Below are 20,046 nucleotides of genomic sequence, written 5' to 3'. Positions count from 1 at the left end.
TTCCTTTTATTATTTATTGTTCCTGCTACAAACCGGATAACAAAATAACACGTTTACAGCAGAGAACTGAACATCACCAAGCCTTAGTTACACGAGTCGAATCTCAGCCGGCTCAAAGAATCGGCTCCAGCGTTTACATAAAAGAGTCGGCTCAAAATCTTGATTCTCAGTTTTTGCCTAAAAGGGTTTGTTCAAAGAGTCGAATATAACCGTGAAACAGTCGACTCGCAGCGTTCACTTAAAAGAATCGGCTCAAAATTTGACGCCGAGCGTTCACCTCCAATAGTCGATTCCTAGCGTTCACTAAAAGAGTCGATTCACATCGTTCACTTTAAAAATGGCGTTCACCTGACAGATAGATATAAATGTTTTCCAGGGAAATAAATACGAGAGTAACCAGAAATTCGTTAGTGGTCGAGCGTTGTGTAATGGTATACTTATTTATAGTATTACAGTAGATTTGTATTAAGTATGTAGATCTGAAATGGCAGATAATTGTAGTTTTGGGGTAGTAGAAGGTAGTTTATGATCGAGCTTCACAGCCGGCATGTTATTTTGACTTTCCAGATTTAATCGGTCTTATCTGGCAACCTGGGAGAGAAGCTGAAATGGAGGAGAATGCGGCTCCTGCGTTCACATTCGGCTTGATCGCGGACATTCAATACGCCGATAAAAAGGACGGTTCTAATTTCTCCGGGACCCGGAAGCGTTATTACAGGAACAGCCTGCACCTGCTGAGGAACGCCATCAGGCACTGGAATGAAGAGGAAGTTAAGCCCAGCTTCATCTTACAGCTCGGGGACATTATTGACGGCTTTAACAGCAAACACGGCGCATCAGAAGAAGCTCTGCAGAAGGTGATGGACGAGTTCAGGAGCTTTCCTGCTCCAGTGCATCATGTGTGGGGCAATCATGAGTTCTACAACTTCACCAGGAGCGCCCTGTTCTCCTCTGCTCTGAACAGCAAGGTCAGAGAAGATGAGGAGAGCGATGAGCAGATCGATGACGTCTACGCTTACCATTTCAGCCCTGCTCCCAAGTTCAGATTTGTGGTCCTGGACGCTTATGATCTGAGCATCATCGGTCGAGACGAAGCGTCCGAGAAGTACAACCTGGCGTTTGAGATCATCAAGGCGCACAATCCTAACGAGGAACTTAATATGCCTCCAGGTACAGGGATCTGGTATAATTCTGGAAATGTTGGGCCTTGTCAGAAAAACGTTTCTTTTTCCCCCTCTGTTTTTTAATCCCACATTCTCAGAATGGGATCATTCGGCCATTCCAAACCAATCAATACTTCTACCGTATCATATGACACCTAAATACAGGATGGGGATGCAGACGATGCCATCCAGCACATCTTTTTGAGCTGCTGCTCATTCTATATCACTCTGTTGCCCGCCTCATACATCTCAATAACAAGATATCTTACTATCCATCTCGCAATATCCAGACGATAAACCCCATGAAGGTCATTCAGAGGTCGTGAAAATGCATCTTTTGACTCAAAAATGCTTGCCCTTGCAACTCCAACAACAATATAAATACCATATTTCCTCTTTAAATGCTTTTTCTGTTTGTGTCCTTCAGGAGCCCATTGCCTGTCAGGTTCAAGGTCCTAAATCCATTCCTTTACATCAGGGGTCACCAACATGACACACGAGAAATAGCTCACCATAGCGCCACTTACCAGTGAGCTGCATCAAAAAATTTTGTTGCTATTCTTTTTTAAATCTGTCACGGATAGACCAAGAGTCGGAAACCGGAGTATGGTTAACACCTTGCCTTTATTTAGTCTGAACATATACAAGGCAGAGGCTTGAGGAGAAGTACGAACCGGAGAGCGGGTAGGATCCGTAATGCGGGTAGTCCAGGGATGATCGCCAATGTGAACCGTTAAAGGCAAACCTATCTTGAGCGCTTCCTCTGAAGCGCAGCAAGGAGCATGGCGCTACGGGAAAGTCCGGTAGATCTCTCATTGCAACGAGTAGATCCGACCGTGAGTGAGGTGGAATCGGGACCTTATAAAGGAGAAAGGTAATGGGGAACAGGTGTAGGTGATTAGAGCAGGGAGAGGCTGAGTGACAGTTAGAGCCTTGGAGGGAGGAATGGCTGGTGGTTCCCTGACAAAATCACACTTGCATTGGTGTGAATTTGAAAATGACAATATCAAAATATAGATGACTAGATATAGATTATAATAACATATAATTAAAGGTAAATTGAGCAAATTTGTTATTTCGGAAGTGTGTGTTTCAAACTGGTAGCCCTTCACAATAATCGATACCCAAGAAGTAGCTCTTATTTTCAAAAAGGTTGGTGACCCCTGCTTTACATCAACCATATGCAGGTTGATGCAGAAATTACTTTTCTGTATCACTTTTGGTAGGTAGTAACATGTTGAATTCATTTGACTTTAAATCTGAAGGTCATGAGTTCAAATCCCAGCCACACCAAGCTGTCACACTTGGGCCACCTCATGGGAGGAAGACCCTCAACCCCTTAGCTGCTCAGGTGTATTAATGAGATAAATGTAAGTGTAGTACAGGGTTATAAAACATATTTCAAGTTTTTATCTCAAGGTTACATTTTTTATGTCGTTTCTCCCAATTCGATTTTTTTTTAAAGAAATTTGATGTCTAAAGATAATCGCTTGTGACATGCCAAACCTATATGTTCAGGCAGATTTCAGATGGATGGAAGGTTCGTGAAGTTCAACGGAGGATTCAGCCAAGATCAGCTCGACTGGCTGGATAGAGTCTTGATCCGTGCTGATGAGAACGGAGAAAAGGTCACGGTTGTGAGTAAGTAGAGCCGCTCTAAAGTTCTGCACAATTCCGAGGAAATAAATCTCATAGCCATGCCACCAGAGGCAAGAGTTCAGTTTGTATCTGTTTGACATCATGTTCAACCTATGACTAATCTAGAATTTTTGTGGTCCTTGGTCTTAATGGTTGTCTAAGGCACTGTCCATGCATATACTGAAACTGTTACAACAAGGATGGAGGTACTAGAAGACCCAAACCTGCTCCACGATAATGTCACTGTGCACAAAACCAGCTCAATGAAGATATGCTTTATATAGTTTGATGTGGAAGATCTTAATTGGCCTGCTATAGAGCTCTAACCTCAACCTGAACACATTTAAACAAGGGTTTATGTAGGTGTACATCAGTACCTGACTCTACTAACACTCTTGTGGCTGAACGAGCACAAATCTCAAGCACACTCCAAAATCCAGTGGAACATCTCCCCAGAAGAGTGAAGGTTACTATAACTGTAAATGGGGAGTAAATGTGGAATGGGATGTTCAGAAAGCACATTTGAATCTTATGGTCAGGTGTCCACAAGGTTTCTCTATATAGTGTCCAAATAAGGTACTGGGTGTAAACGTATATAACAGTTCCCACTAGAAAGAGTCCACGTCCAAATCCATAGATCATAGATATTTGTATTATCATGATGTACCAGAAAAGCCCCCAAACTTGGTCGCCTCTATTAGGAGGTTAAGTCATTAGCATAGTGTGAACACAAAATCAGTGTTTTGCAACGTTCAAAATCTAATATACATTGTAATGTGTGTGTGTGTGTCAAATAATGTTGGTAAATGGAGTAAAAACTTCACTTCATGATTTCATGAACAAGAACTCATTGCCTTATATAAACTACCAAAAACACTTCAATCCTTTTATTTTCCACCTTCTTCTCACAGGTCACACTCCTGTTCATCCCTTCTCCACTGACAGCGTATGCCTCGCATGGAACTTCGACGAGATCCTCCCAGTCCTGCGCTCCCACCAGAGCGTGGTGTGTTTCATGGCTGGTCACGACCACGACGGAGGTTATTGCGTAGATGCGGTCGGAATTCATCACCTCACCGTGGAGGGGGTCATCGAGACCCCTCCGGACTTCGACGCTTTCGGCACTGTGCATGTCTACGAGGACAAGATGGTCCTCAGAGGGAACGGGAGGATCAAGGACAGAGTGCTTAATTATCGTTGAGGCTGAGGAAATATATTTCTTTATAGCAGAGATACGTCTGTGTGTACACAGCACCACGCACCATACACTACGTACATTGTAACGTAAATTATATTGTAACGTATTTATTGTGCGGAACAAAAAAATTTGACTTGGTTATATTTTTGTAAGTGTGAATGTTGATTGAAGAGAAAAGAAGAAATCTATTTCATTAGAATGTAATATTTTAATAAAATGTTATATTTTAATAAAAAGTTGTTTATTATTTCACATTATTTAATTTTACTAGGTTTTCTTTTCAGGGTGTGCTACTGTAGTATCAGAATCAAAACCAGGATGATTTGATTTTTGATTGGGGTGGCCAAACGCAAAGCTTAGAGCTTTTACATTCCTTAATGGACATGTCCCAAAGTATTTATTCCTTTGTTTGTGATGATAACATACTAGTAATCAGTTTATAGATATATTATGCTCGCTTCAAGGCTGCAGTTAACAGCACTAGCGGCACAAACGGCATGCACGCAGAGAGCCGGAGAGGTAAAGATGTTCACCATCTCGGAGCATGACATGAGGAGGGCATTCAGGAGACGGAATTCCAGGAAGGCAGCGGGACCAGATAGCATCACAGGTCATGTTCTAAAAGCCTGCAATGACCAGCTAGCACCGGTGTTCCCCGAGAAATTCATTCTTCTCCCTGGGACACTGTTGTCCCCTCATGCTTCAAACAGTCCATTATTGTGCCTGTCCCAAAGAAACCCCAGCTCACTCTCTTCCCTATAGCCCTGACCTCACTAATGATAAAGTGCTTTGAAAAAACAGTCAAAGACTTATCTGCTGCTTACCTCTAAAACTGCTCTACTGAAGACGCCATTACGCATCTTCTCCAGACACGACAATGAGCCACGTGAAATGAAGAAAACAGAATATCAGCGTTAACATTAATAATTCCTTTACGCTCACCTCTAAGTTGGAGGTACTGGGACTCAGCCCTCCCCTGTGTCAATGGATCTTCAATTTCTTGACAGATAAACCACAAGCTGTACATGTGGGCAAACACACCTCACCCTTACCACTGGAGCTCCTCAGGGTTGTGTTCTGAGCCCCCTGCTGTACTCGCTGTACACATATGACTGTGTGACCACTTCCAAGTCCAACACCTTTACCAAGCTGGCTGATGACACTGTTGTGATGGACTTGATCTCCAACAACGACGAGACAGCCTACCTACAGGAGATTAAAAACCTGGAGAGATGGTGCCAGGAGAACAATCTTCATGCAACGTCAGCAAGACTAGAGTTAATAGTGGATTTTAGCAGGAAGCAGAAGCAGTCATACCAACGGCAAAAGATCAACTGGACCCCAGTGGAGAGAGTGGACAGTTTCTGGTACCTAGGCGTTAGTCCTGTCACAGCAACACTCTGGTGAAGAAGGCATGGCAGCGTCTGAGATGCTTAAGGGACTTTAAACTCTTAGGTGCTAATGACTTTCTACACCTGCACCATTGAGAGCGTCCTGACAGGTTCGGAAACAGCACCATACAGGCGAGTCCTCCGCAACAAGCTCCCTGACCTGCAGGACCTCTACAGCCCGTAAAGCCAGACCAGGGCCAGGAAGATGGTGAAGAACCTCAGCCATCCAAACAATGGACTCTTGGAATGGAATCGCTTCTGCTTATTGAAGGCAAACACAGAGAGAATGAGGAGGAGCTTCTTCAGAGGCCATTCAGAGTCTTAACCAGGAAACACATTTTTATTTATTTTTAGTTTTTTATTCTATTTCTATTTTCATGTTTAGATGTTGGACAGTCGTAAAAAAGCATTTCACTGCATGTCGTACTCTGTATGAATGTGTATGTGACAAATAAAATCTGAATTTTATATTTCACAGTTCAATTTTACGTGAACAGTTCCTATTTTAAATTACTTCATAGCATCTCTAAACATTCCTTCCCTTATTTACAGTATACTTGCCTAGTGGCCATTGTTCTGTTACTGTTTTATAATGCATGCATCTATTGCACCATTATATTACCTTGTATTATATTACCTTCTTATTGTTGCGTCATCGTCATCTTTGTTCCAATGATGAATCATTCAGAGCCATTTTTATTAAATGGAGAGGAAAAATTTGCCTTGAAAGCATTGCAATATGTTGCAATCCCCGTTTCAAAACAGAAATCCTGTTCACAACAATGGGAGTGGTGGGAATATGAAAAAAAAAAAAAAAAAAAAAATAAATATATATATATATATATATATATATATATATATATATATATATATATATATATATATATATATATAAGAATATGTGAACATGTATTTATGTGTAATGCCGTAGTTATAAATGGCAGGACAAACTCTAATCCCTCATGTTCTACTGAAAATGTTGTACATGTGTTCATGATAAGAACGTTGCTATATTCCTGCTAGTTGTACACAAAATCACTTCTATTACCTACACTATATCAACAAGTATTGGGAAAACTGACTTTTCCAGGCTTGTGTGGTTTTTAAGTCCAAGGCCTACAATTGTATAGAATATTGTTGGATGTGGTAACATTCAGTTCTCCCATCACTTGATCTAGGAGACCCATGGGACAAATTGAAACGCTGACTGCACCCCAGGCCTCCTCACCTCACAATACATCAGAACCTGATTTTACTCACACGCTTGTGGCTGAATGAATTTGACAGCAGATTTGCATGAGTCTAATCTGGAAATGTAACTTCCTTGTGAATTGTGTCTAAACTAAAAGTGACTTACAAGAAATCATGTGACATTTTAGTAGACCAAATACTACAAAGTCAAATGCCAGTCACTTTCAGTTATGCATAAAGCTTGTAAAACAGACTTTTACCTCAGGTGACTGATGTATGTTGGCAGTAATGGTTATCCATAAATAGACAGGTTAATACATGTACTCAAAGGTAACCATGTCTGTCAAGTGCAACAGAATCTTTCAATTATATTTTCTTTTTTTAAACGTTTTAACGTATCCAGACTTGGAAATTAAACACGACATGTTGTAGTGTTGTAGGAAAATGATAATGTGGTCCAGAGAATCCTGACCACAAGCACTTTGAATGCTTTGGGTGTGTGGTTAAATAAGTAGCACTGAACAGGGAGTCTGCCATTTTAAATGTTATCTCAATTGCAAATATGTTTTTTGAGTGTTTAATGATTTAAAAAAATCCTTAGCAAACCAGTTATCCTATTTGGCGCACCATGACAAAACTTTTTTAACATACTTATATCACATATAAAGCTGCTAGGGACAGGTGATATCATTATTTTCTTTTCGATCCCATACAAAGTACTTTCAAGACCAGTGACATCGATTTTGAAATCAATGCCACGACTCATTCACCACATACTAACTCGCACATACAGTACCAGTAAAAAGATTTAGACACACCATCTCATTCAGTTTTTTTGTCTTTATTTTTTATTGTACATTAATACTGAAGGCAAACTATGAAAGAACATGTATGGTATCAAGTAGTAAACAGAAATGTGTTAAGCTAAACTTTCAGGAAAAGTCTGTTCACCCTTTTTATGTCTAACAAAGACACTGACATTAGAATAAAACATCTCAGATTTGGACTCATCAGACCAAAGGACTGTTTTCACTGATCTTATGTCCTTGTATTAACTGGCAGAAACAGGTCTGTTCCGCTTGTTGTCCTTCTGAAGTAACATTAAGCTGTTGTTCATAAAGGTCTGACTAATGCCGTTTCCTGAGAACAGTGGGTGTTGAAATATGTCTGCGACTTGAACTCCAAGAAGCATTTAATGTAAATTGGTGGTTTCTGAGGCTGGTAATTCGAATAAACTTATCCTCTGCAGCAGAGGTAGCTCTTGTTTTTCCTTTTCTTTTTCATTATATTGTTTGATGGTTTTGGAGAGTGCACTTGCAGATACATTTAAACTTCACTTCTTAAAGTAATGATGGCCTGTCTTTTCTCTGTCCTTAACTTAGCTTTTCTTGACATTGTATGGATTTGTACAGTAATCGAAGAAGCACTAATAGGGGCTATCGAATAAACAAGGCAACTGTTAGTCAAGCACATTAAGAAGGCAAGAAGTGTCACAAATGAACTCTTGACTAGGTACACCTGTGAACTGAAAACCATACCATATCATATGTGTTTTTAGTTTGCAAAGCCGTCATCAAACCAAAATGTAGCTACTTTGGAAAATATAAAACGTTCTGAAAAGGTTTAAGGGTTATGGTATAGTGTCGTTGACTCTGGTGCACGGTGTTCTTGGTGGTGTAGGAGTCGCTCAGAGGTAACGTTGGACTTCTGATCAGAAGATTGTTGAGTTCAAATATTCCACCACCACTAAACTGCTCAGTTGTATAAATGGCATAAATAAATAAGATAATCACTCTGGATAAGGGTGTCTAACAAATGCCATAAAAAATAATAAAAAATTTATGCTGGGTTGTTTAACAACTACTTTTTGTTCACTACCTAATTCCATTCGTGTCCTTTCATAGTCTGGATGTTCTCAATGTTAATGTTTAAAAATAATAATAAAAAAAATAAAAAAAATAAAGGAGAAGGTGTGTGTCCAAACTTTGCACATCTTGGTGCAGTGTGAAACCCAAAGGCCAGTATCTAGACCTTTATTTTGAAGTGACATTGCCCTGGCTCGGAAATGTCGTGCTGTGTCTCTCAGGCTTCTCCACGCCACTGATCTTCTCATCACCAACTCCAAGGAGCTCACATGGACCTGCTCTAAACCTCTTGTCCTGTTTCCTCACGCAGGCGATGTTCTGATTTATGAGCGACCTCTTCCTGTACACCTGTTTGGGAATAACGCGGCCGTCCACTCCTTTGGTTTTTTTTGCGGATCTGTCGAAACACACACACACACACACACACACACACACACACACACTCTGAGCAATGGCGACTCCCAGTCCTAGCACGAACTCCCCAACTTCATGCAACAGCATGACCGTGGCAGGATCCCCGCTGCAACATCACCAAATGCAGACCCAACACCTACCCACTATGAGCAGTATGCAGGGTAAGGATACTTTTTTTAATAAAGCACAATATCACAACAGATTGCTCAAAGCATGCATGATCACAATTAGTTCCTGTCACTGCTTCCATAACACTAACACACACACACACACACACACACACACACACACACATATATATATACACAGGGCGCTAACGTTAGCATACAGCATCTTAGCTAAGTGACTAGGCCTTGGTGCTTGACGCTAGCATGCTAGTTTATGAGCTTGTCTGCGGCCCGAACGAGTAAAATTAAAGCGAAAAATCATGTCGTAAAGGTTGTAAAAAAAAACGTGTAAAATGTGCAGACGGTAAATTTGTTTATTTATTCATTTTAATTTTCGCCTTGCGTTCATTTCCAAAGCTAGCTGGCTAACTGCGTATATACGCTGCACCCTGATCCGGTCACATTCACAACCACACCGTGGTGTGTATCCGTGTATAAAAGCCGGTAACATGCCGAAATGTGGACAAAAGAATCAAAAACATCATGTATGTTTTATCGTTCAGTCGTTCAAGGACATTGACTGCTTGAACATGATTGATTTCTGTTACTCGACACGTTTATTATTAGCTTCCTGACACCCAATGAACCCATATATGATTGTATGGATGTTTGGAGGAATGATCTAGAAACTTGTATTTCTTCCTATTCAATGTGTATCTTTTTTTTTTTGTCCCCCTCAGATTTATGCGTATATATTATACTGAAGTATGTACTATGAGTCCTTCTTTGCTCTTAAGATAACCTTCACTCTTCTGGGGAGATGTTCCACCAGATTGTGGTGATAGAAGCTCATGTAGATCTGATGGAAAGTCAGGTATGGTGGTGTGAGAAAGGCGAGAAGGTCTGCGGTTGGTGTCGGCATTCAATTCTTCCGGATCCGGGGTTGAGGTCTGCGCTCGAAAACAGAAGATCTTCCCGTTGAAAGTGGAGATCACTTTGGGCACCGGATCTGCAAGTTCAATAGAAGAAGTTTCATTTCATACCACCACATCCAGAGACATCCTGTACATGGATGTGCATCCAACTATGTGGGAACAGTTTGACGAAAAAAAACACAAAACACTGCTCTGCTTCCCCCATGTATAGCTGCCCCACATACCCTGCTCACCTACGGATCAACACCTCGCTTTTATCTCACCTCGTACTGCTTCACCATCTCGCTGATGCTCTACCACTCCTCAACTGGTCCCACCATCCTACAGGGTTCAAGAAAGCAATGCTTCAAGACACTTTTCTTGATGTCTTCAAACGACACCCCAAGACCCATATATCGTTTGAGGGTACCCTAATTCTCAAACATAAAAAATACTGCCTTTCTATCAATTTAATTTTTTAACATTTTTTTTTTTTTAGATTGGTGGTATTTTTAGACCGTGTCCTTATGGCTTGAGAAGTCCGGTGTCTCAAGTGTCTCTTTTGTCTATATATGTATTGTAAGGATGGTCAGATTCACACAGTCGAAAGGCATAAAAGTTTAACGATGTGATACATCAATTTCGAAAAACGTGTGCATCGGATGGGATTCGTATGGCGGTGCATCGTTTTGAACGTATTGCCATCGGGAATTTTTATTTTTTTTTAAATTATTTAATCATCAGTGGATGCACTTTATTTTTATTAATTAGAAAGTGACCACCGTTTTCATACGTAGTTAGTGCCAAAGTTATCGATTATTTTCGTAATCGAGTATTTTACCGATTAATCGGATAAGAAGAATTTTTCTTTCTTTAAGAGCAACACTAAATATACAGAAGAAGATGGAGAAGGTCTCTTAAAACGAACATGTAATTTGTTTCCTTTTTTAGAAAAATTTAAAAACTGTGTTTCCCCTGTCCAGGGGTTCTCGTTTATAAACGTGACGTACGCGCAAACACGTGCCCAGCTGTTTTGTGCGTACGCCACGGTTATAAAGGAGACCTCAATGCAGTCCAGAGTTTAGCTGGTGGTGCGTCAGTAATAATAGTCCGTGGTAAAACACAGCTTTTTTTGACAATATTGGCTGTATGTTGTTATTTTTCAGAGGACGGTAAATCTATACTGTCACGCAGGCTGCAAATATATCCAAAAAAGAATGGATAAAATATGTCCAAGAAGGGCTGCTGCTATCGATTATTTTAATAATTGATTATTCTAACGATTATTCGGTCGATTGATCGATTAAGGATTATTTTTTCTTTATTAAAAAGCAATACTAAATAAGAAAAAGAAAATATGACGGGTTTCTTAAAACTAACAAGTTTTCTTTTTTCGAAAAATGTACATTGTTATTGTTGAAATTGCAATACAAAAAACCCATTTATTGCATTTAATTGCCATATTACATCAAAATACAAACAAAAAGGGTTGAAAAATTCCCTCTGCAGTGGTCGTGTGGAGTAAGTTATCAGGAATGTTTTATGAAACTCACTTATGTATTTATTTATTAAACCTCGCACAGTACGGTGATGTGGTTTCTCGGTGTATTTATCTTATGAAAAGGTGCGTTTAGCGGGCGGTGCGTCAGTATTAATGGTCCTTGGGAAACAGAGTGCTCTGTGTTTTCTTAAATGGACTAAACGAAGCATCGAGGCAAATTAATTTGCCCTAATAAATATTTGAAATCGAATTACTTGAGTCATTCGAGGAATCTTACAGCTTTATATTCAAGTTACATTTTGTTTTTAGTATTGTTTCTTTAGAGGAAAATTTGAGGGGTGTACTCACTTTTGTGAGATACTGTACATTCATTCATACATTCATATCTGTGCCACCTGCAGTATACAGAAACATAGAGAAATTATATTCAGCTGCATTTTTCCATAGACGTGCATGGTGTTATGATTGCTTTTAAAATGGTGGATGTTAGAGAGATGAAGAGCTGGATTAGTTTACTTTTTATTTACCTCACGCAAAAGCACAAATGCATGTAACTGCACCATCCACGACAAATTCTTCTCCCCCATTTCCACCTAAGACCTGATTGATCCTAATATAACATTTACGATGACGCGATATTAACGACAGGCAATGTATTTATACCAGTGTTTATTGCAGTGTATAACTTTTAATGTATGTATTACTTATTTTTTTCAGAGTCCAACACTTGCTGGAGGTGTCAGAATGAAACAGGTATTTGTTTTTCGGGTTTTCACCCTTTTTTAGGTTACAGCAATGGTAAAGCAACAGATATCAATTAGAACCTGAGTATTTCGTTTTATGTGGGAATATATTAAGACATTCACTGCGTCCGGTTTTAAGCTTAAAGCCTGTTTTAGACTCCAGGAATCTTAAATGGTCATCAGTGCCTTTCACAAGCATCCACAGTGGGAGCAGAGGTTTTTAAAACATGTTGCCCAACAAATCGAGACATATATCAAACATACATGTAAAATAGTGGCCCTTTTTTTTATATTTTTTTCTCAAGTGATGTGCAGAAGTGAATAGATCATTTGATTTTGAGAGAGACTGGTATTCACACTACTTTCCACTGGTTTGCTATATAAAGCTTACCTGCAGTTCCAGTTGATTTCTTCACACTCCATTTTTTTTTTTTTTTTTCTTTCTTTTTTTGTCATTTCTTGCTGCAGGGTTTCAGATAAATCTGTCTGGTGCTCCTCAAAGTAAGTTTCCTTTTTTTTCCCCCACCGTTTTTTCCATTTTGTTTACTTATTATTCTGTTATTACACTTTTCTTAACAGTGGATGTCACTTTTAATACCAAAGTAGTTGAATAACTAATAGAGGTCGACTTCACGTAAAATAGTACTAAACTTTATTAAATAAATAAATAAAAAACAGGACGGGATCACGAAACTGCGCTAAATGAAAAATAAACATGAATATATTAATTATATTAATAAGTATTCAGGAAAATAAGACCCATCCGATTTGAAACAAAATGAAACACAAAATAAATGAAAAATGTTACATCAAAAATGAGAAAAAAAAAAAAGCTCATTGTAACAGTGATTCACCTCTAGAGGCTGCTCTCGTACTGTATAATGCAACCCGGAAAAACTATCGGTATGGATTTTTGGTAATGGCTGATAGTTTCAGCAATCAACTATCAGTGCTGATTAACAGGCAAAACTAAAGAATCATTCAACTTGTGAATAACTAATATTGCGTTGAGTGGCACTAGACAATGTAATGAGGTGGTGTGAGTGTTGGAGCTTATCGTATATAGTGCCTAATATACTTGGGATGCGTCCGCATTAATCCAGATGTATTTGAAAACCGCACTGGTGTTTTTATTTTTTTATTTTTATGTTTTAAAAAAAATAGCTCAACACTGAAATGTCTGGAAACTATGTGCATGCTGTAAAAAGCTTGGTCATTTCCATCATTCTCCCACACCTCCACACTGCAATGCTTCCCCCACTGGTTTCCTGTAGCTGTCTCAGATTTAAAACTCTCCAGCAGTATCTTGTCACCAAAAAAGATAAACTCTCTAACTTTTTCTCCTGACAGAGTTTTAGATTAATGCTATTTTCAGTATGTGTACTAATGAACCCTCAATAAGATATATTTATTGGTGACTTCTAAGCACTTTTGTAAGTCACTCTAGATAAGGGCCGTCTGCCCATTGGCGTAAATGTAATTGGCATGCATTTACTCATTTTAAGTTCTTTGAATTGACGTTAAGATATTGCATGGTGAAAAAGATCATACACTACTTTAAGCTGAATGGGTCACACGTGACTACACCCGTGGTCGTTTTCGAATATTGCCGACTTATCGAGATATTTTTCAAAAACACATCCTTGGATTAAAATGAATGCAAGACCCCCCTATCTCATCATGCAAGTTAGTAAGAAATTATTTGTCACATCATTTGACTTTTTAATCATTGTTAATTATGATCAGTAAAAGTCATTATAAGTCATCAGAGGTCTAATGTGTTAACCCTGAAGCTATCCACTTCCCAATCTGGATTCTACAAGATGTCAAACATTTCTTTGAGGTTCTGGTCCACTTCATGACATGGTACATTATTGTGCTGGAGATTGTAAATTGTGGCCATGAAGACACGCACAAGGTCAGCTACAGTACTCAAATAAGAGGCTTTAAGTATGCCAAGAAAACATTCCTCATATCGTTACACAACCTCCGCCAGCCTGGACAGTTGACATAAGGCAGTTAAGTCCATGGATTAAAGCTGTTGGTGCCCAGCCATCTGTGTGCTTCAGCAGAAATCGAGATTGATTAGACCAATAATCTGGATAAAAGAATCATCCCAGTTTGGACGGAAAGCCAAAAGACGTTTTCAAGTGTGCCTGGATTAATGCAGACGTAGCCTTATTTGCGTATCATGCTGGAGAAACAACAGCGTGCGCAACGTGGGGAACAGGAATATGCAGGTTGCAAGAAAGATTTGCATGTTAACTTGAATCAAATTCAGGATTTGTTTGTTCCGTTTACAAGGATTAGATGCAATACATTTTAAGTACAAATTAGGTTCTGATGCTGACAAACACCTGATTAGACCAAATAAAGTCTGATCGTAGAGGTTTAATTGTTTATTATGGAGTTTAGGATCCAGAGATTAGAGATTGTATGGTGTTAATGTAAACTGTAACGGATTGTTGTTCCCAGGTAAACGCAAAGCACTGAAGCTAAACTTTGCCAATCCTCCGATTAAACCGAACACAAGACTCCCCATCGCATCAGCCAACACCTCCTTCCATAATCCGCACATGTAAGTGAGCAAAAATAGCAGCAGTCAGATGGTTTACCTTTTCATTGTTGCTAATAAGAATTATTGTGTGGGCGGGTTTTGGTTTGTGTACACACTGATGCAGAGAAAGACTGCGCAATCACAGTATCGAGTCATGTGGAAAGCTGAAGATTTCTCCCGAGCAGCACTGGGACTTCACTGCTGAAGACCTGAAGGACCTAGGCGAGATCGGCCGAGGAGCCTACGGCTCAGTCAACAAAATGGTTCACAAGCCCAGTGGTCAGATCATGGCTGTTAAGGTAAAATTTTGCTGTATTATGATTTTTTTTTTGTAAATAAAGAATTCTCACATACAGTTTTTAGAAAATCAGAAGCCTTGAATGTATATTGTATCTTGTGTGTTATTATTATATAGTATATATCGTAATATACCGTTGTACTTTATTTTATTTATTTTAACTTCTTACTTTACTCTTTTTATTTTTATCTTTATATTGTATTTCTTTCCATGTTTTTAAGTCGGACAGTCAAGAACGCATTGACTACATGTCATACTCTGTAAGAATGTGTATGTGACATAGAATTAAAAAAAATGACATAACTCGTTGTAATATCTAATGACATGGAGTCTGTATGATATTTGTGTTGCAGAGGATTCGTTCCACCGTTGATGAAAAAGAACAGAAGCAGCTGCTCATGGATTTAGACGTGGTTATGAGGAGTAGCGATTGTCCCTACATCGTCCAATTTTATGGTGCTCTGTTTCGAGAGGTGAGCTTAGGTTTATAAGCCTCACACTAAAATTTGTGGACCTGAAGACCGTAGGAAATAAATTTGAGCAATGGCAGTCTCACATATATACAATATTATTACATACATTCTGAAGTATGAGTTTCTTTTTTTTTTTTTTTTTTTTTTCAAATTTTTTTTTTAAGTTTAAACTTTAAACTCGTTCGTCTCCTAGTTGTATTTGTATACTAGGCAGGAGTGTCACTTGACCAAATAATAATAATACCACAGAAAAAGTAAAAAATCTCTGAGCTAAAACCAAATGAGTGTAAAAACAAAAACATTGAGTCATTTCTCTTTTTAGGAACTCTGTTTTTTAATTAATTATCTTATTTATACAACCGAACAATTGAGGGTGAAGGTCTTTGCTCAAACTTGTGACATTTTTTGACATCAAATTCAATGTATTAAGTTTTCAAAAAAAAAAAATGTCAAACTTTTACATCTATATCTACAACATGTGAATCTCCACATCCTAGTTCTGTTGGGTTTAGATCCTGTGACAATAAGCTCATCATTTTCCTGAAAAGTTTGGGTCGATTTTTGCTTTGTGACGTGGTGCGTTTTCATGCAGGAGGTAGCCATTAGAAGATGGTAAAATTGTGGGCTTGAATGGCTGGACAAGGTCAGAAAGAGTACTCAAATAACAGGCTGGAATTGTGCAAAATATGTTCCCCACATCATTACTCCACCCCCACCAACCTTGTTGACACAAGGCAAGTTGGGTCCATGTATTAATGCTTTTAGTGCTAAATACTGATAGTACCAATAGTGTGCATGAGCAGAAAGTGATATTTAATAGACCAGACTACAGGTTTCAAGTTTTATGAATTATCAAAACTTATTACTATAAAATATAAATGAAATTATGGAATTTTTGTGATGAGTCAAACTCGTTTTTGGCTTTCGCTAAAATACCTACTGGAAGAATTTGACAAAACTGGAGATTATTGGAATGGCACCTCAGCTGTGTGTTCACAGACAAAAAAAACCCTCACAGGTCCTCCGACGGGATAATGGACCCATACATACAACTACAAGCACTCAAGAATGGCAAAGAACAAAAGACTGGAGAATTCTAAAAGTTATTCTATTAACCCTGATCTAAATCCTTTTGAAGATCTATGAAAGTTTTTCTTTTTTATATGTTGATTTAAAAATAATTTTTTGAAAATATAGAATAAAAAACTTTCTTTCGGCTTCTCCTATTAGGGGTCGCCACAGTGGATCATCCGCATGTTTGATTTGGCACATGTTTTTCATGCTGGATGCCCTTCCTAACGCAACCCTCCCTATTTATCCGGGCTTGAGACTGGCACTAAGAGTGCACTGGCTTGTGCAACCAACCTGGGGTTGGTTCTCTGACCGGGAATCGAACCCGGGCCACAGCGGTGAGAGCGGCGCATCCTAACCACTAGACCACCAGGGAACCTTTTAAAAATATAGAATAAACAATGAACAATTTCAGTTCACTTTTGTCAAGTTTGTCCACTTTAACGTGGGGGTTCTTCATCAAAGGGTATCAGCAAATTTGTCTACATCTGTAGATGCACTTTTTAAAATGCTGATTCAGACGCTTACCCACAAACCCTCTCTGAATCCCAAAAAAACAATACGCATCTACGTTTCTACTCAGAAATCAAAATCAACCAGTGGTGCATGCAAACCATGTACTTGAGTTAAAGTAATAATAATGTTCCTATTTTTGTCACAAGTCTCTTTTCTTAATCAAATCAATGTATGTGAAAAAAAACAATAATCTATAAATACAATGCTATTAATAAGTATTCCTTTCTTCACCCAGTGTTCTATTTAAACATGGATTTTTCTCTTATTAAATCCCTCTATTTTCGTCTCGTTCACAGGGCGACTGCTGGATATGTATGGAACTCATGTCTACCTCGTTCGACAAATTCTACAAATATGTATATTGCTCATTAGATGATGTCATTCCAGAGGAAATACTAGGCAAAATTACGTTAGCGGTAAGTGCGCCTTCTCTTACACCTTAAAAAGCGCTGCGCCGTTGCTGCTATTTGAGGATTTGTCAATTGTTCTCTTTTCTTTCCCTCTTAAATGTGTTACAGACTGTGAAAGCACTGAATCACTTGAAAGAAAACTTGAAAATAATCCACAGAGGTGAGTGTCGAGTCCGCAACAGCAGCGCGAATGTAGCACACCGATACCAAACTAGTCATGTGTAAGAGATCAGTGGTCAAGATCAGTCTGATCAGAACCTTGAGTCTCAGCACCACCAAGCTGCCCTTTATCTTCAACTGCTCAGCTGTATAAATAGGATAATTGTAAGTTGTTTGAAATAAATAAATGTATATGTAACTATTGCTTGTCTTATTAATCAAGGTTGAGCTTTTTTTTTTTATTATTTATTTATTAAAAAAAACAAAACAAATTATTCCCATATTATCGCCAATTGGAGATCTAGGAGATGGATTGGAAGTGATAGCTTCGGATCAGGAGGTCACGACTTCGAATCGCAGCATCACCAAGCTGCCATTGCTGGGCCCTTATGCAAGGCCCCCAACCCTCTTTGTAGAGTAGATAATTCTAAGTTGCTCGCTGGATATCCACCGAATGCCATGAATCGAAAATGTTTGCTGCCACTAGATGGAGCTGTCCTAATAGTGAACTGACCTGCTGAAAGAAGCACAAATGCCTGATTGCTGTACGCCGACTTGTACTGTGTTACGTGTCTTGTACTGACTTCTAGTCTGCAAAAACTGATTATTATTGTTCAATATTATCATTTCCTGTTATTATGGAGTAAGTTGATTTCTTGAAATCTGCTTTATATTTCCAATTCATAGACATCAAACCGTCCAACATTCTCCTGGATAGAAATGGCAACATAAAGCTGTGTGACTTCGGGATCAGCGGACAGCTGGTCGACTCTATAGCCAAGACTAGAGATGCTGGATGCAGACCTTACATGGCTGTGAGTCAACAGTTTGATACGGCTTCCTCGGATTGTAACCCCCGTAACTGTAATTGCAGAATGCAATGATCATGTATAAATAAAGGCATTAACATTCGCTACATTTATTTCTACACGTCTTACACGAAGAACGCATGATTTATGTTTTTTATAAAGACAAACTGGTATATAAATTGACCGCATTCATATAAAGTGGTATCAAAAAGTTTTGAGATTAATGGTGCTCTTCTAACCACGTGCGTTACCACGTCTGCCAGTTAGAAGATAGAAGAAACTTGAAATTTTGCATGCATCTGGGCAAATCTGCCACACAGACATTTGACATGGCGTACATTTGACACAAGGCGGTGCCGCAACGACCCGATCGAGGAGTTTTGAGCGCTTCAAGAGCGGAACTGGAAGAAGACGAGAGATCAGGAAGACTTTCTACGAGCTCACCCCCCCTGCCCGAATGTCAAAACCATTAGGCAGCTTGTGCATGATGATCGTTGGAGAACCACCCACATGATCTGACTTCCGAACCCCCCCCTCCCCAATCACAATCCACGTGCCAGATTTGGCACCTGCCAACTTCGCTTTTTCCCAAAGATGAAGATCCGTCTCAGAGATCAGCATTTTGACATTGCGGAGATCCGGCGCGATTAGCAGAAGGTGCTTGACACACTTCAAAAAGAAGACTTTCGGGACACGTTTCAGACGTGGCAGAAATGGTGGGAGCTCCATATTACCGTGCAAGGGACCTATTTTGAAGGTGATGGTGTGTAAACATCGATAAATAAAGTACTTCCTTGTTAACAGAACCAGTCTCGAAAAGTTTAAAATTTTCGATACCACCTCGTGTATACCTGCGCTGTGCCTTGTAGTCTGCTGCTGTAGAAAATACGCCTTGACCAATCAGATTCGAGAATTCAGTAGCACTGTGATATAACTAGTATTTTTTTTTCCTACAGCCCGAAAGGATAGACCCTAGCGCTTCTAGACAAGGCTACGACGTGCGCTCGGACGTCTGGAGTTTGGGAATTACGCTGGTTTGTGACTCGTTGAATGTTCCTTAATTTTTATAATTAAAAAATATAAATAAATATTACTAAAAATTGACTGTTAAACGATTCGATTTCTTTTGTTAGTACGAGCTGGCCACCGGCCGATTCCCATACCCTAAGTGGAACAGCGTGTTCGATCAACTGACGCAGGTGGTGAAGGGCGATCCTCCTCAACTGAGCAACTCGGAGGAGAGACAGTTTTCTCCCAAATTCACCAACTTCGTTAATCTCTGGTGAGTTTCCCTGTTTTTGAGTTGTTTTTTTTTTTAGGATACAGACATAAAAACACAGCCAAGTTCTAAACAATGTTTTGTTCTTCTCAGCCTTACAAAGGACGAGTCGAAAAGGCCAAAGTACAGGGAGCTTCTGGTAAATGCATCTTATGTCCTTTGTTATATTTATTATAAAAAAAAGGAATTGTTGAATATTTTTTATTTAATATTGAATATCAAAAGCAGAAAAAGGAGACTACAGCCCATGATTTCGCACAACAAAAAGAATAGAAAGTGACTTTTTTTTTTTTATTCATTTTTCCTATTAATTTATTCACACAGTGTAATCAAAATCACACACTACCAA

The 20,046-nt window shown here is 39.1% G+C and overlaps 2 protein-coding genes across 4 annotated transcripts in view; both read left to right on the top strand.

Annotated features, from left to right (window-relative positions):
- The first annotated feature begins 294 nt into the window (after positions 1 to 294).
- adprm (ADP-ribose/CDP-alcohol diphosphatase, manganese-dependent) lies at positions 295 to 4,235 on the top strand. Of its 2 annotated transcripts, XM_046853773.1 has the most exons (4): positions 295 to 431; positions 568 to 1,170; positions 2,682 to 2,804; positions 3,713 to 4,235. In XM_046853773.1, exons 2-4 carry the CDS (start codon positions 609 to 611, stop codon positions 4,000 to 4,002), a joined length of 975 nt encoding a protein of 324 aa, XP_046709729.1. In that variant the 5' UTR covers positions 295 to 431; positions 568 to 608; the 3' UTR covers positions 4,003 to 4,235. The 2 variants fall into 2 exon arrangements, with proteins under 2 accessions (XP_046709729.1, XP_046709728.1); XM_046853772.1 differs by having other exon boundaries at positions 306 to 1,170.
- A 3,259-nt stretch (positions 4,236 to 7,494) lies between these two features.
- Positions 7,495 to 20,046, top strand: part of map2k4b (mitogen-activated protein kinase kinase 4b) — a 14,961-nt gene continuing 2,409 nt past the window's right edge. Inside the window, exons 1-12 of one of the 2 annotated variants that reach the window (XM_046854162.1) lie at positions 7,495 to 9,021; positions 12,100 to 12,135; positions 12,594 to 12,626; positions 14,601 to 14,703; positions 14,807 to 14,981; positions 15,334 to 15,453; positions 17,337 to 17,456; positions 17,559 to 17,610; positions 18,297 to 18,424; positions 19,375 to 19,452; positions 19,552 to 19,700; positions 19,791 to 19,836. In XM_046854162.1, the coding sequence (XP_046710118.1) occupies positions 8,898 to 9,021; positions 12,100 to 12,135; positions 12,594 to 12,626; positions 14,601 to 14,703; positions 14,807 to 14,981; positions 15,334 to 15,453; positions 17,337 to 17,456; positions 17,559 to 17,610; positions 18,297 to 18,424; positions 19,375 to 19,452; positions 19,552 to 19,700; positions 19,791 to 19,836 (1,164 nt within the window). In that variant the 5' untranslated portion in view covers positions 7,495 to 8,897. The remainder of the gene's footprint in view (positions 9,022 to 12,099; positions 12,136 to 12,593; positions 12,627 to 14,600; positions 14,704 to 14,806; positions 14,982 to 15,333; positions 15,454 to 17,336; positions 17,457 to 17,558; positions 17,611 to 18,296; positions 18,425 to 19,374; positions 19,453 to 19,551; positions 19,701 to 19,790; positions 19,837 to 20,046) is intronic. The other variant, XM_046854164.1, reaches the window with a different exon arrangement.

Source organism: Silurus meridionalis, chromosome 7 (genome assembly GCF_014805685.1).
Source record: "Silurus meridionalis isolate SWU-2019-XX chromosome 7, ASM1480568v1, whole genome shotgun sequence".
In the NCBI taxonomy this organism is placed as follows: Eukaryota; Metazoa; Chordata; class Actinopteri; order Siluriformes; family Siluridae; genus Silurus; species Silurus meridionalis.
This window is presented reverse-complemented; position numbering and strand designations above follow the sequence as displayed.

Coding starts and splice junctions, on each gene's coding strand:
- adprm (XM_046853773.1), top strand. CDS start 609: ATGGAGGAGAATGCGGCTCCTGCGTTCACATTCGGCTTGATCGCGGAC. Junction 1,171..2,681: donor GGAACTTAATATGCCTCCAG/GTACAGGGATCT, acceptor CTATATGTTCAG/GCAGATTTCAGATGGATGGA. Junction 2,805..3,712: donor AGAAAAGGTCACGGTTGTGA/GTAAGTAGAGCC, acceptor TTCTTCTCACAG/GTCACACTCCTGTTCATCCC.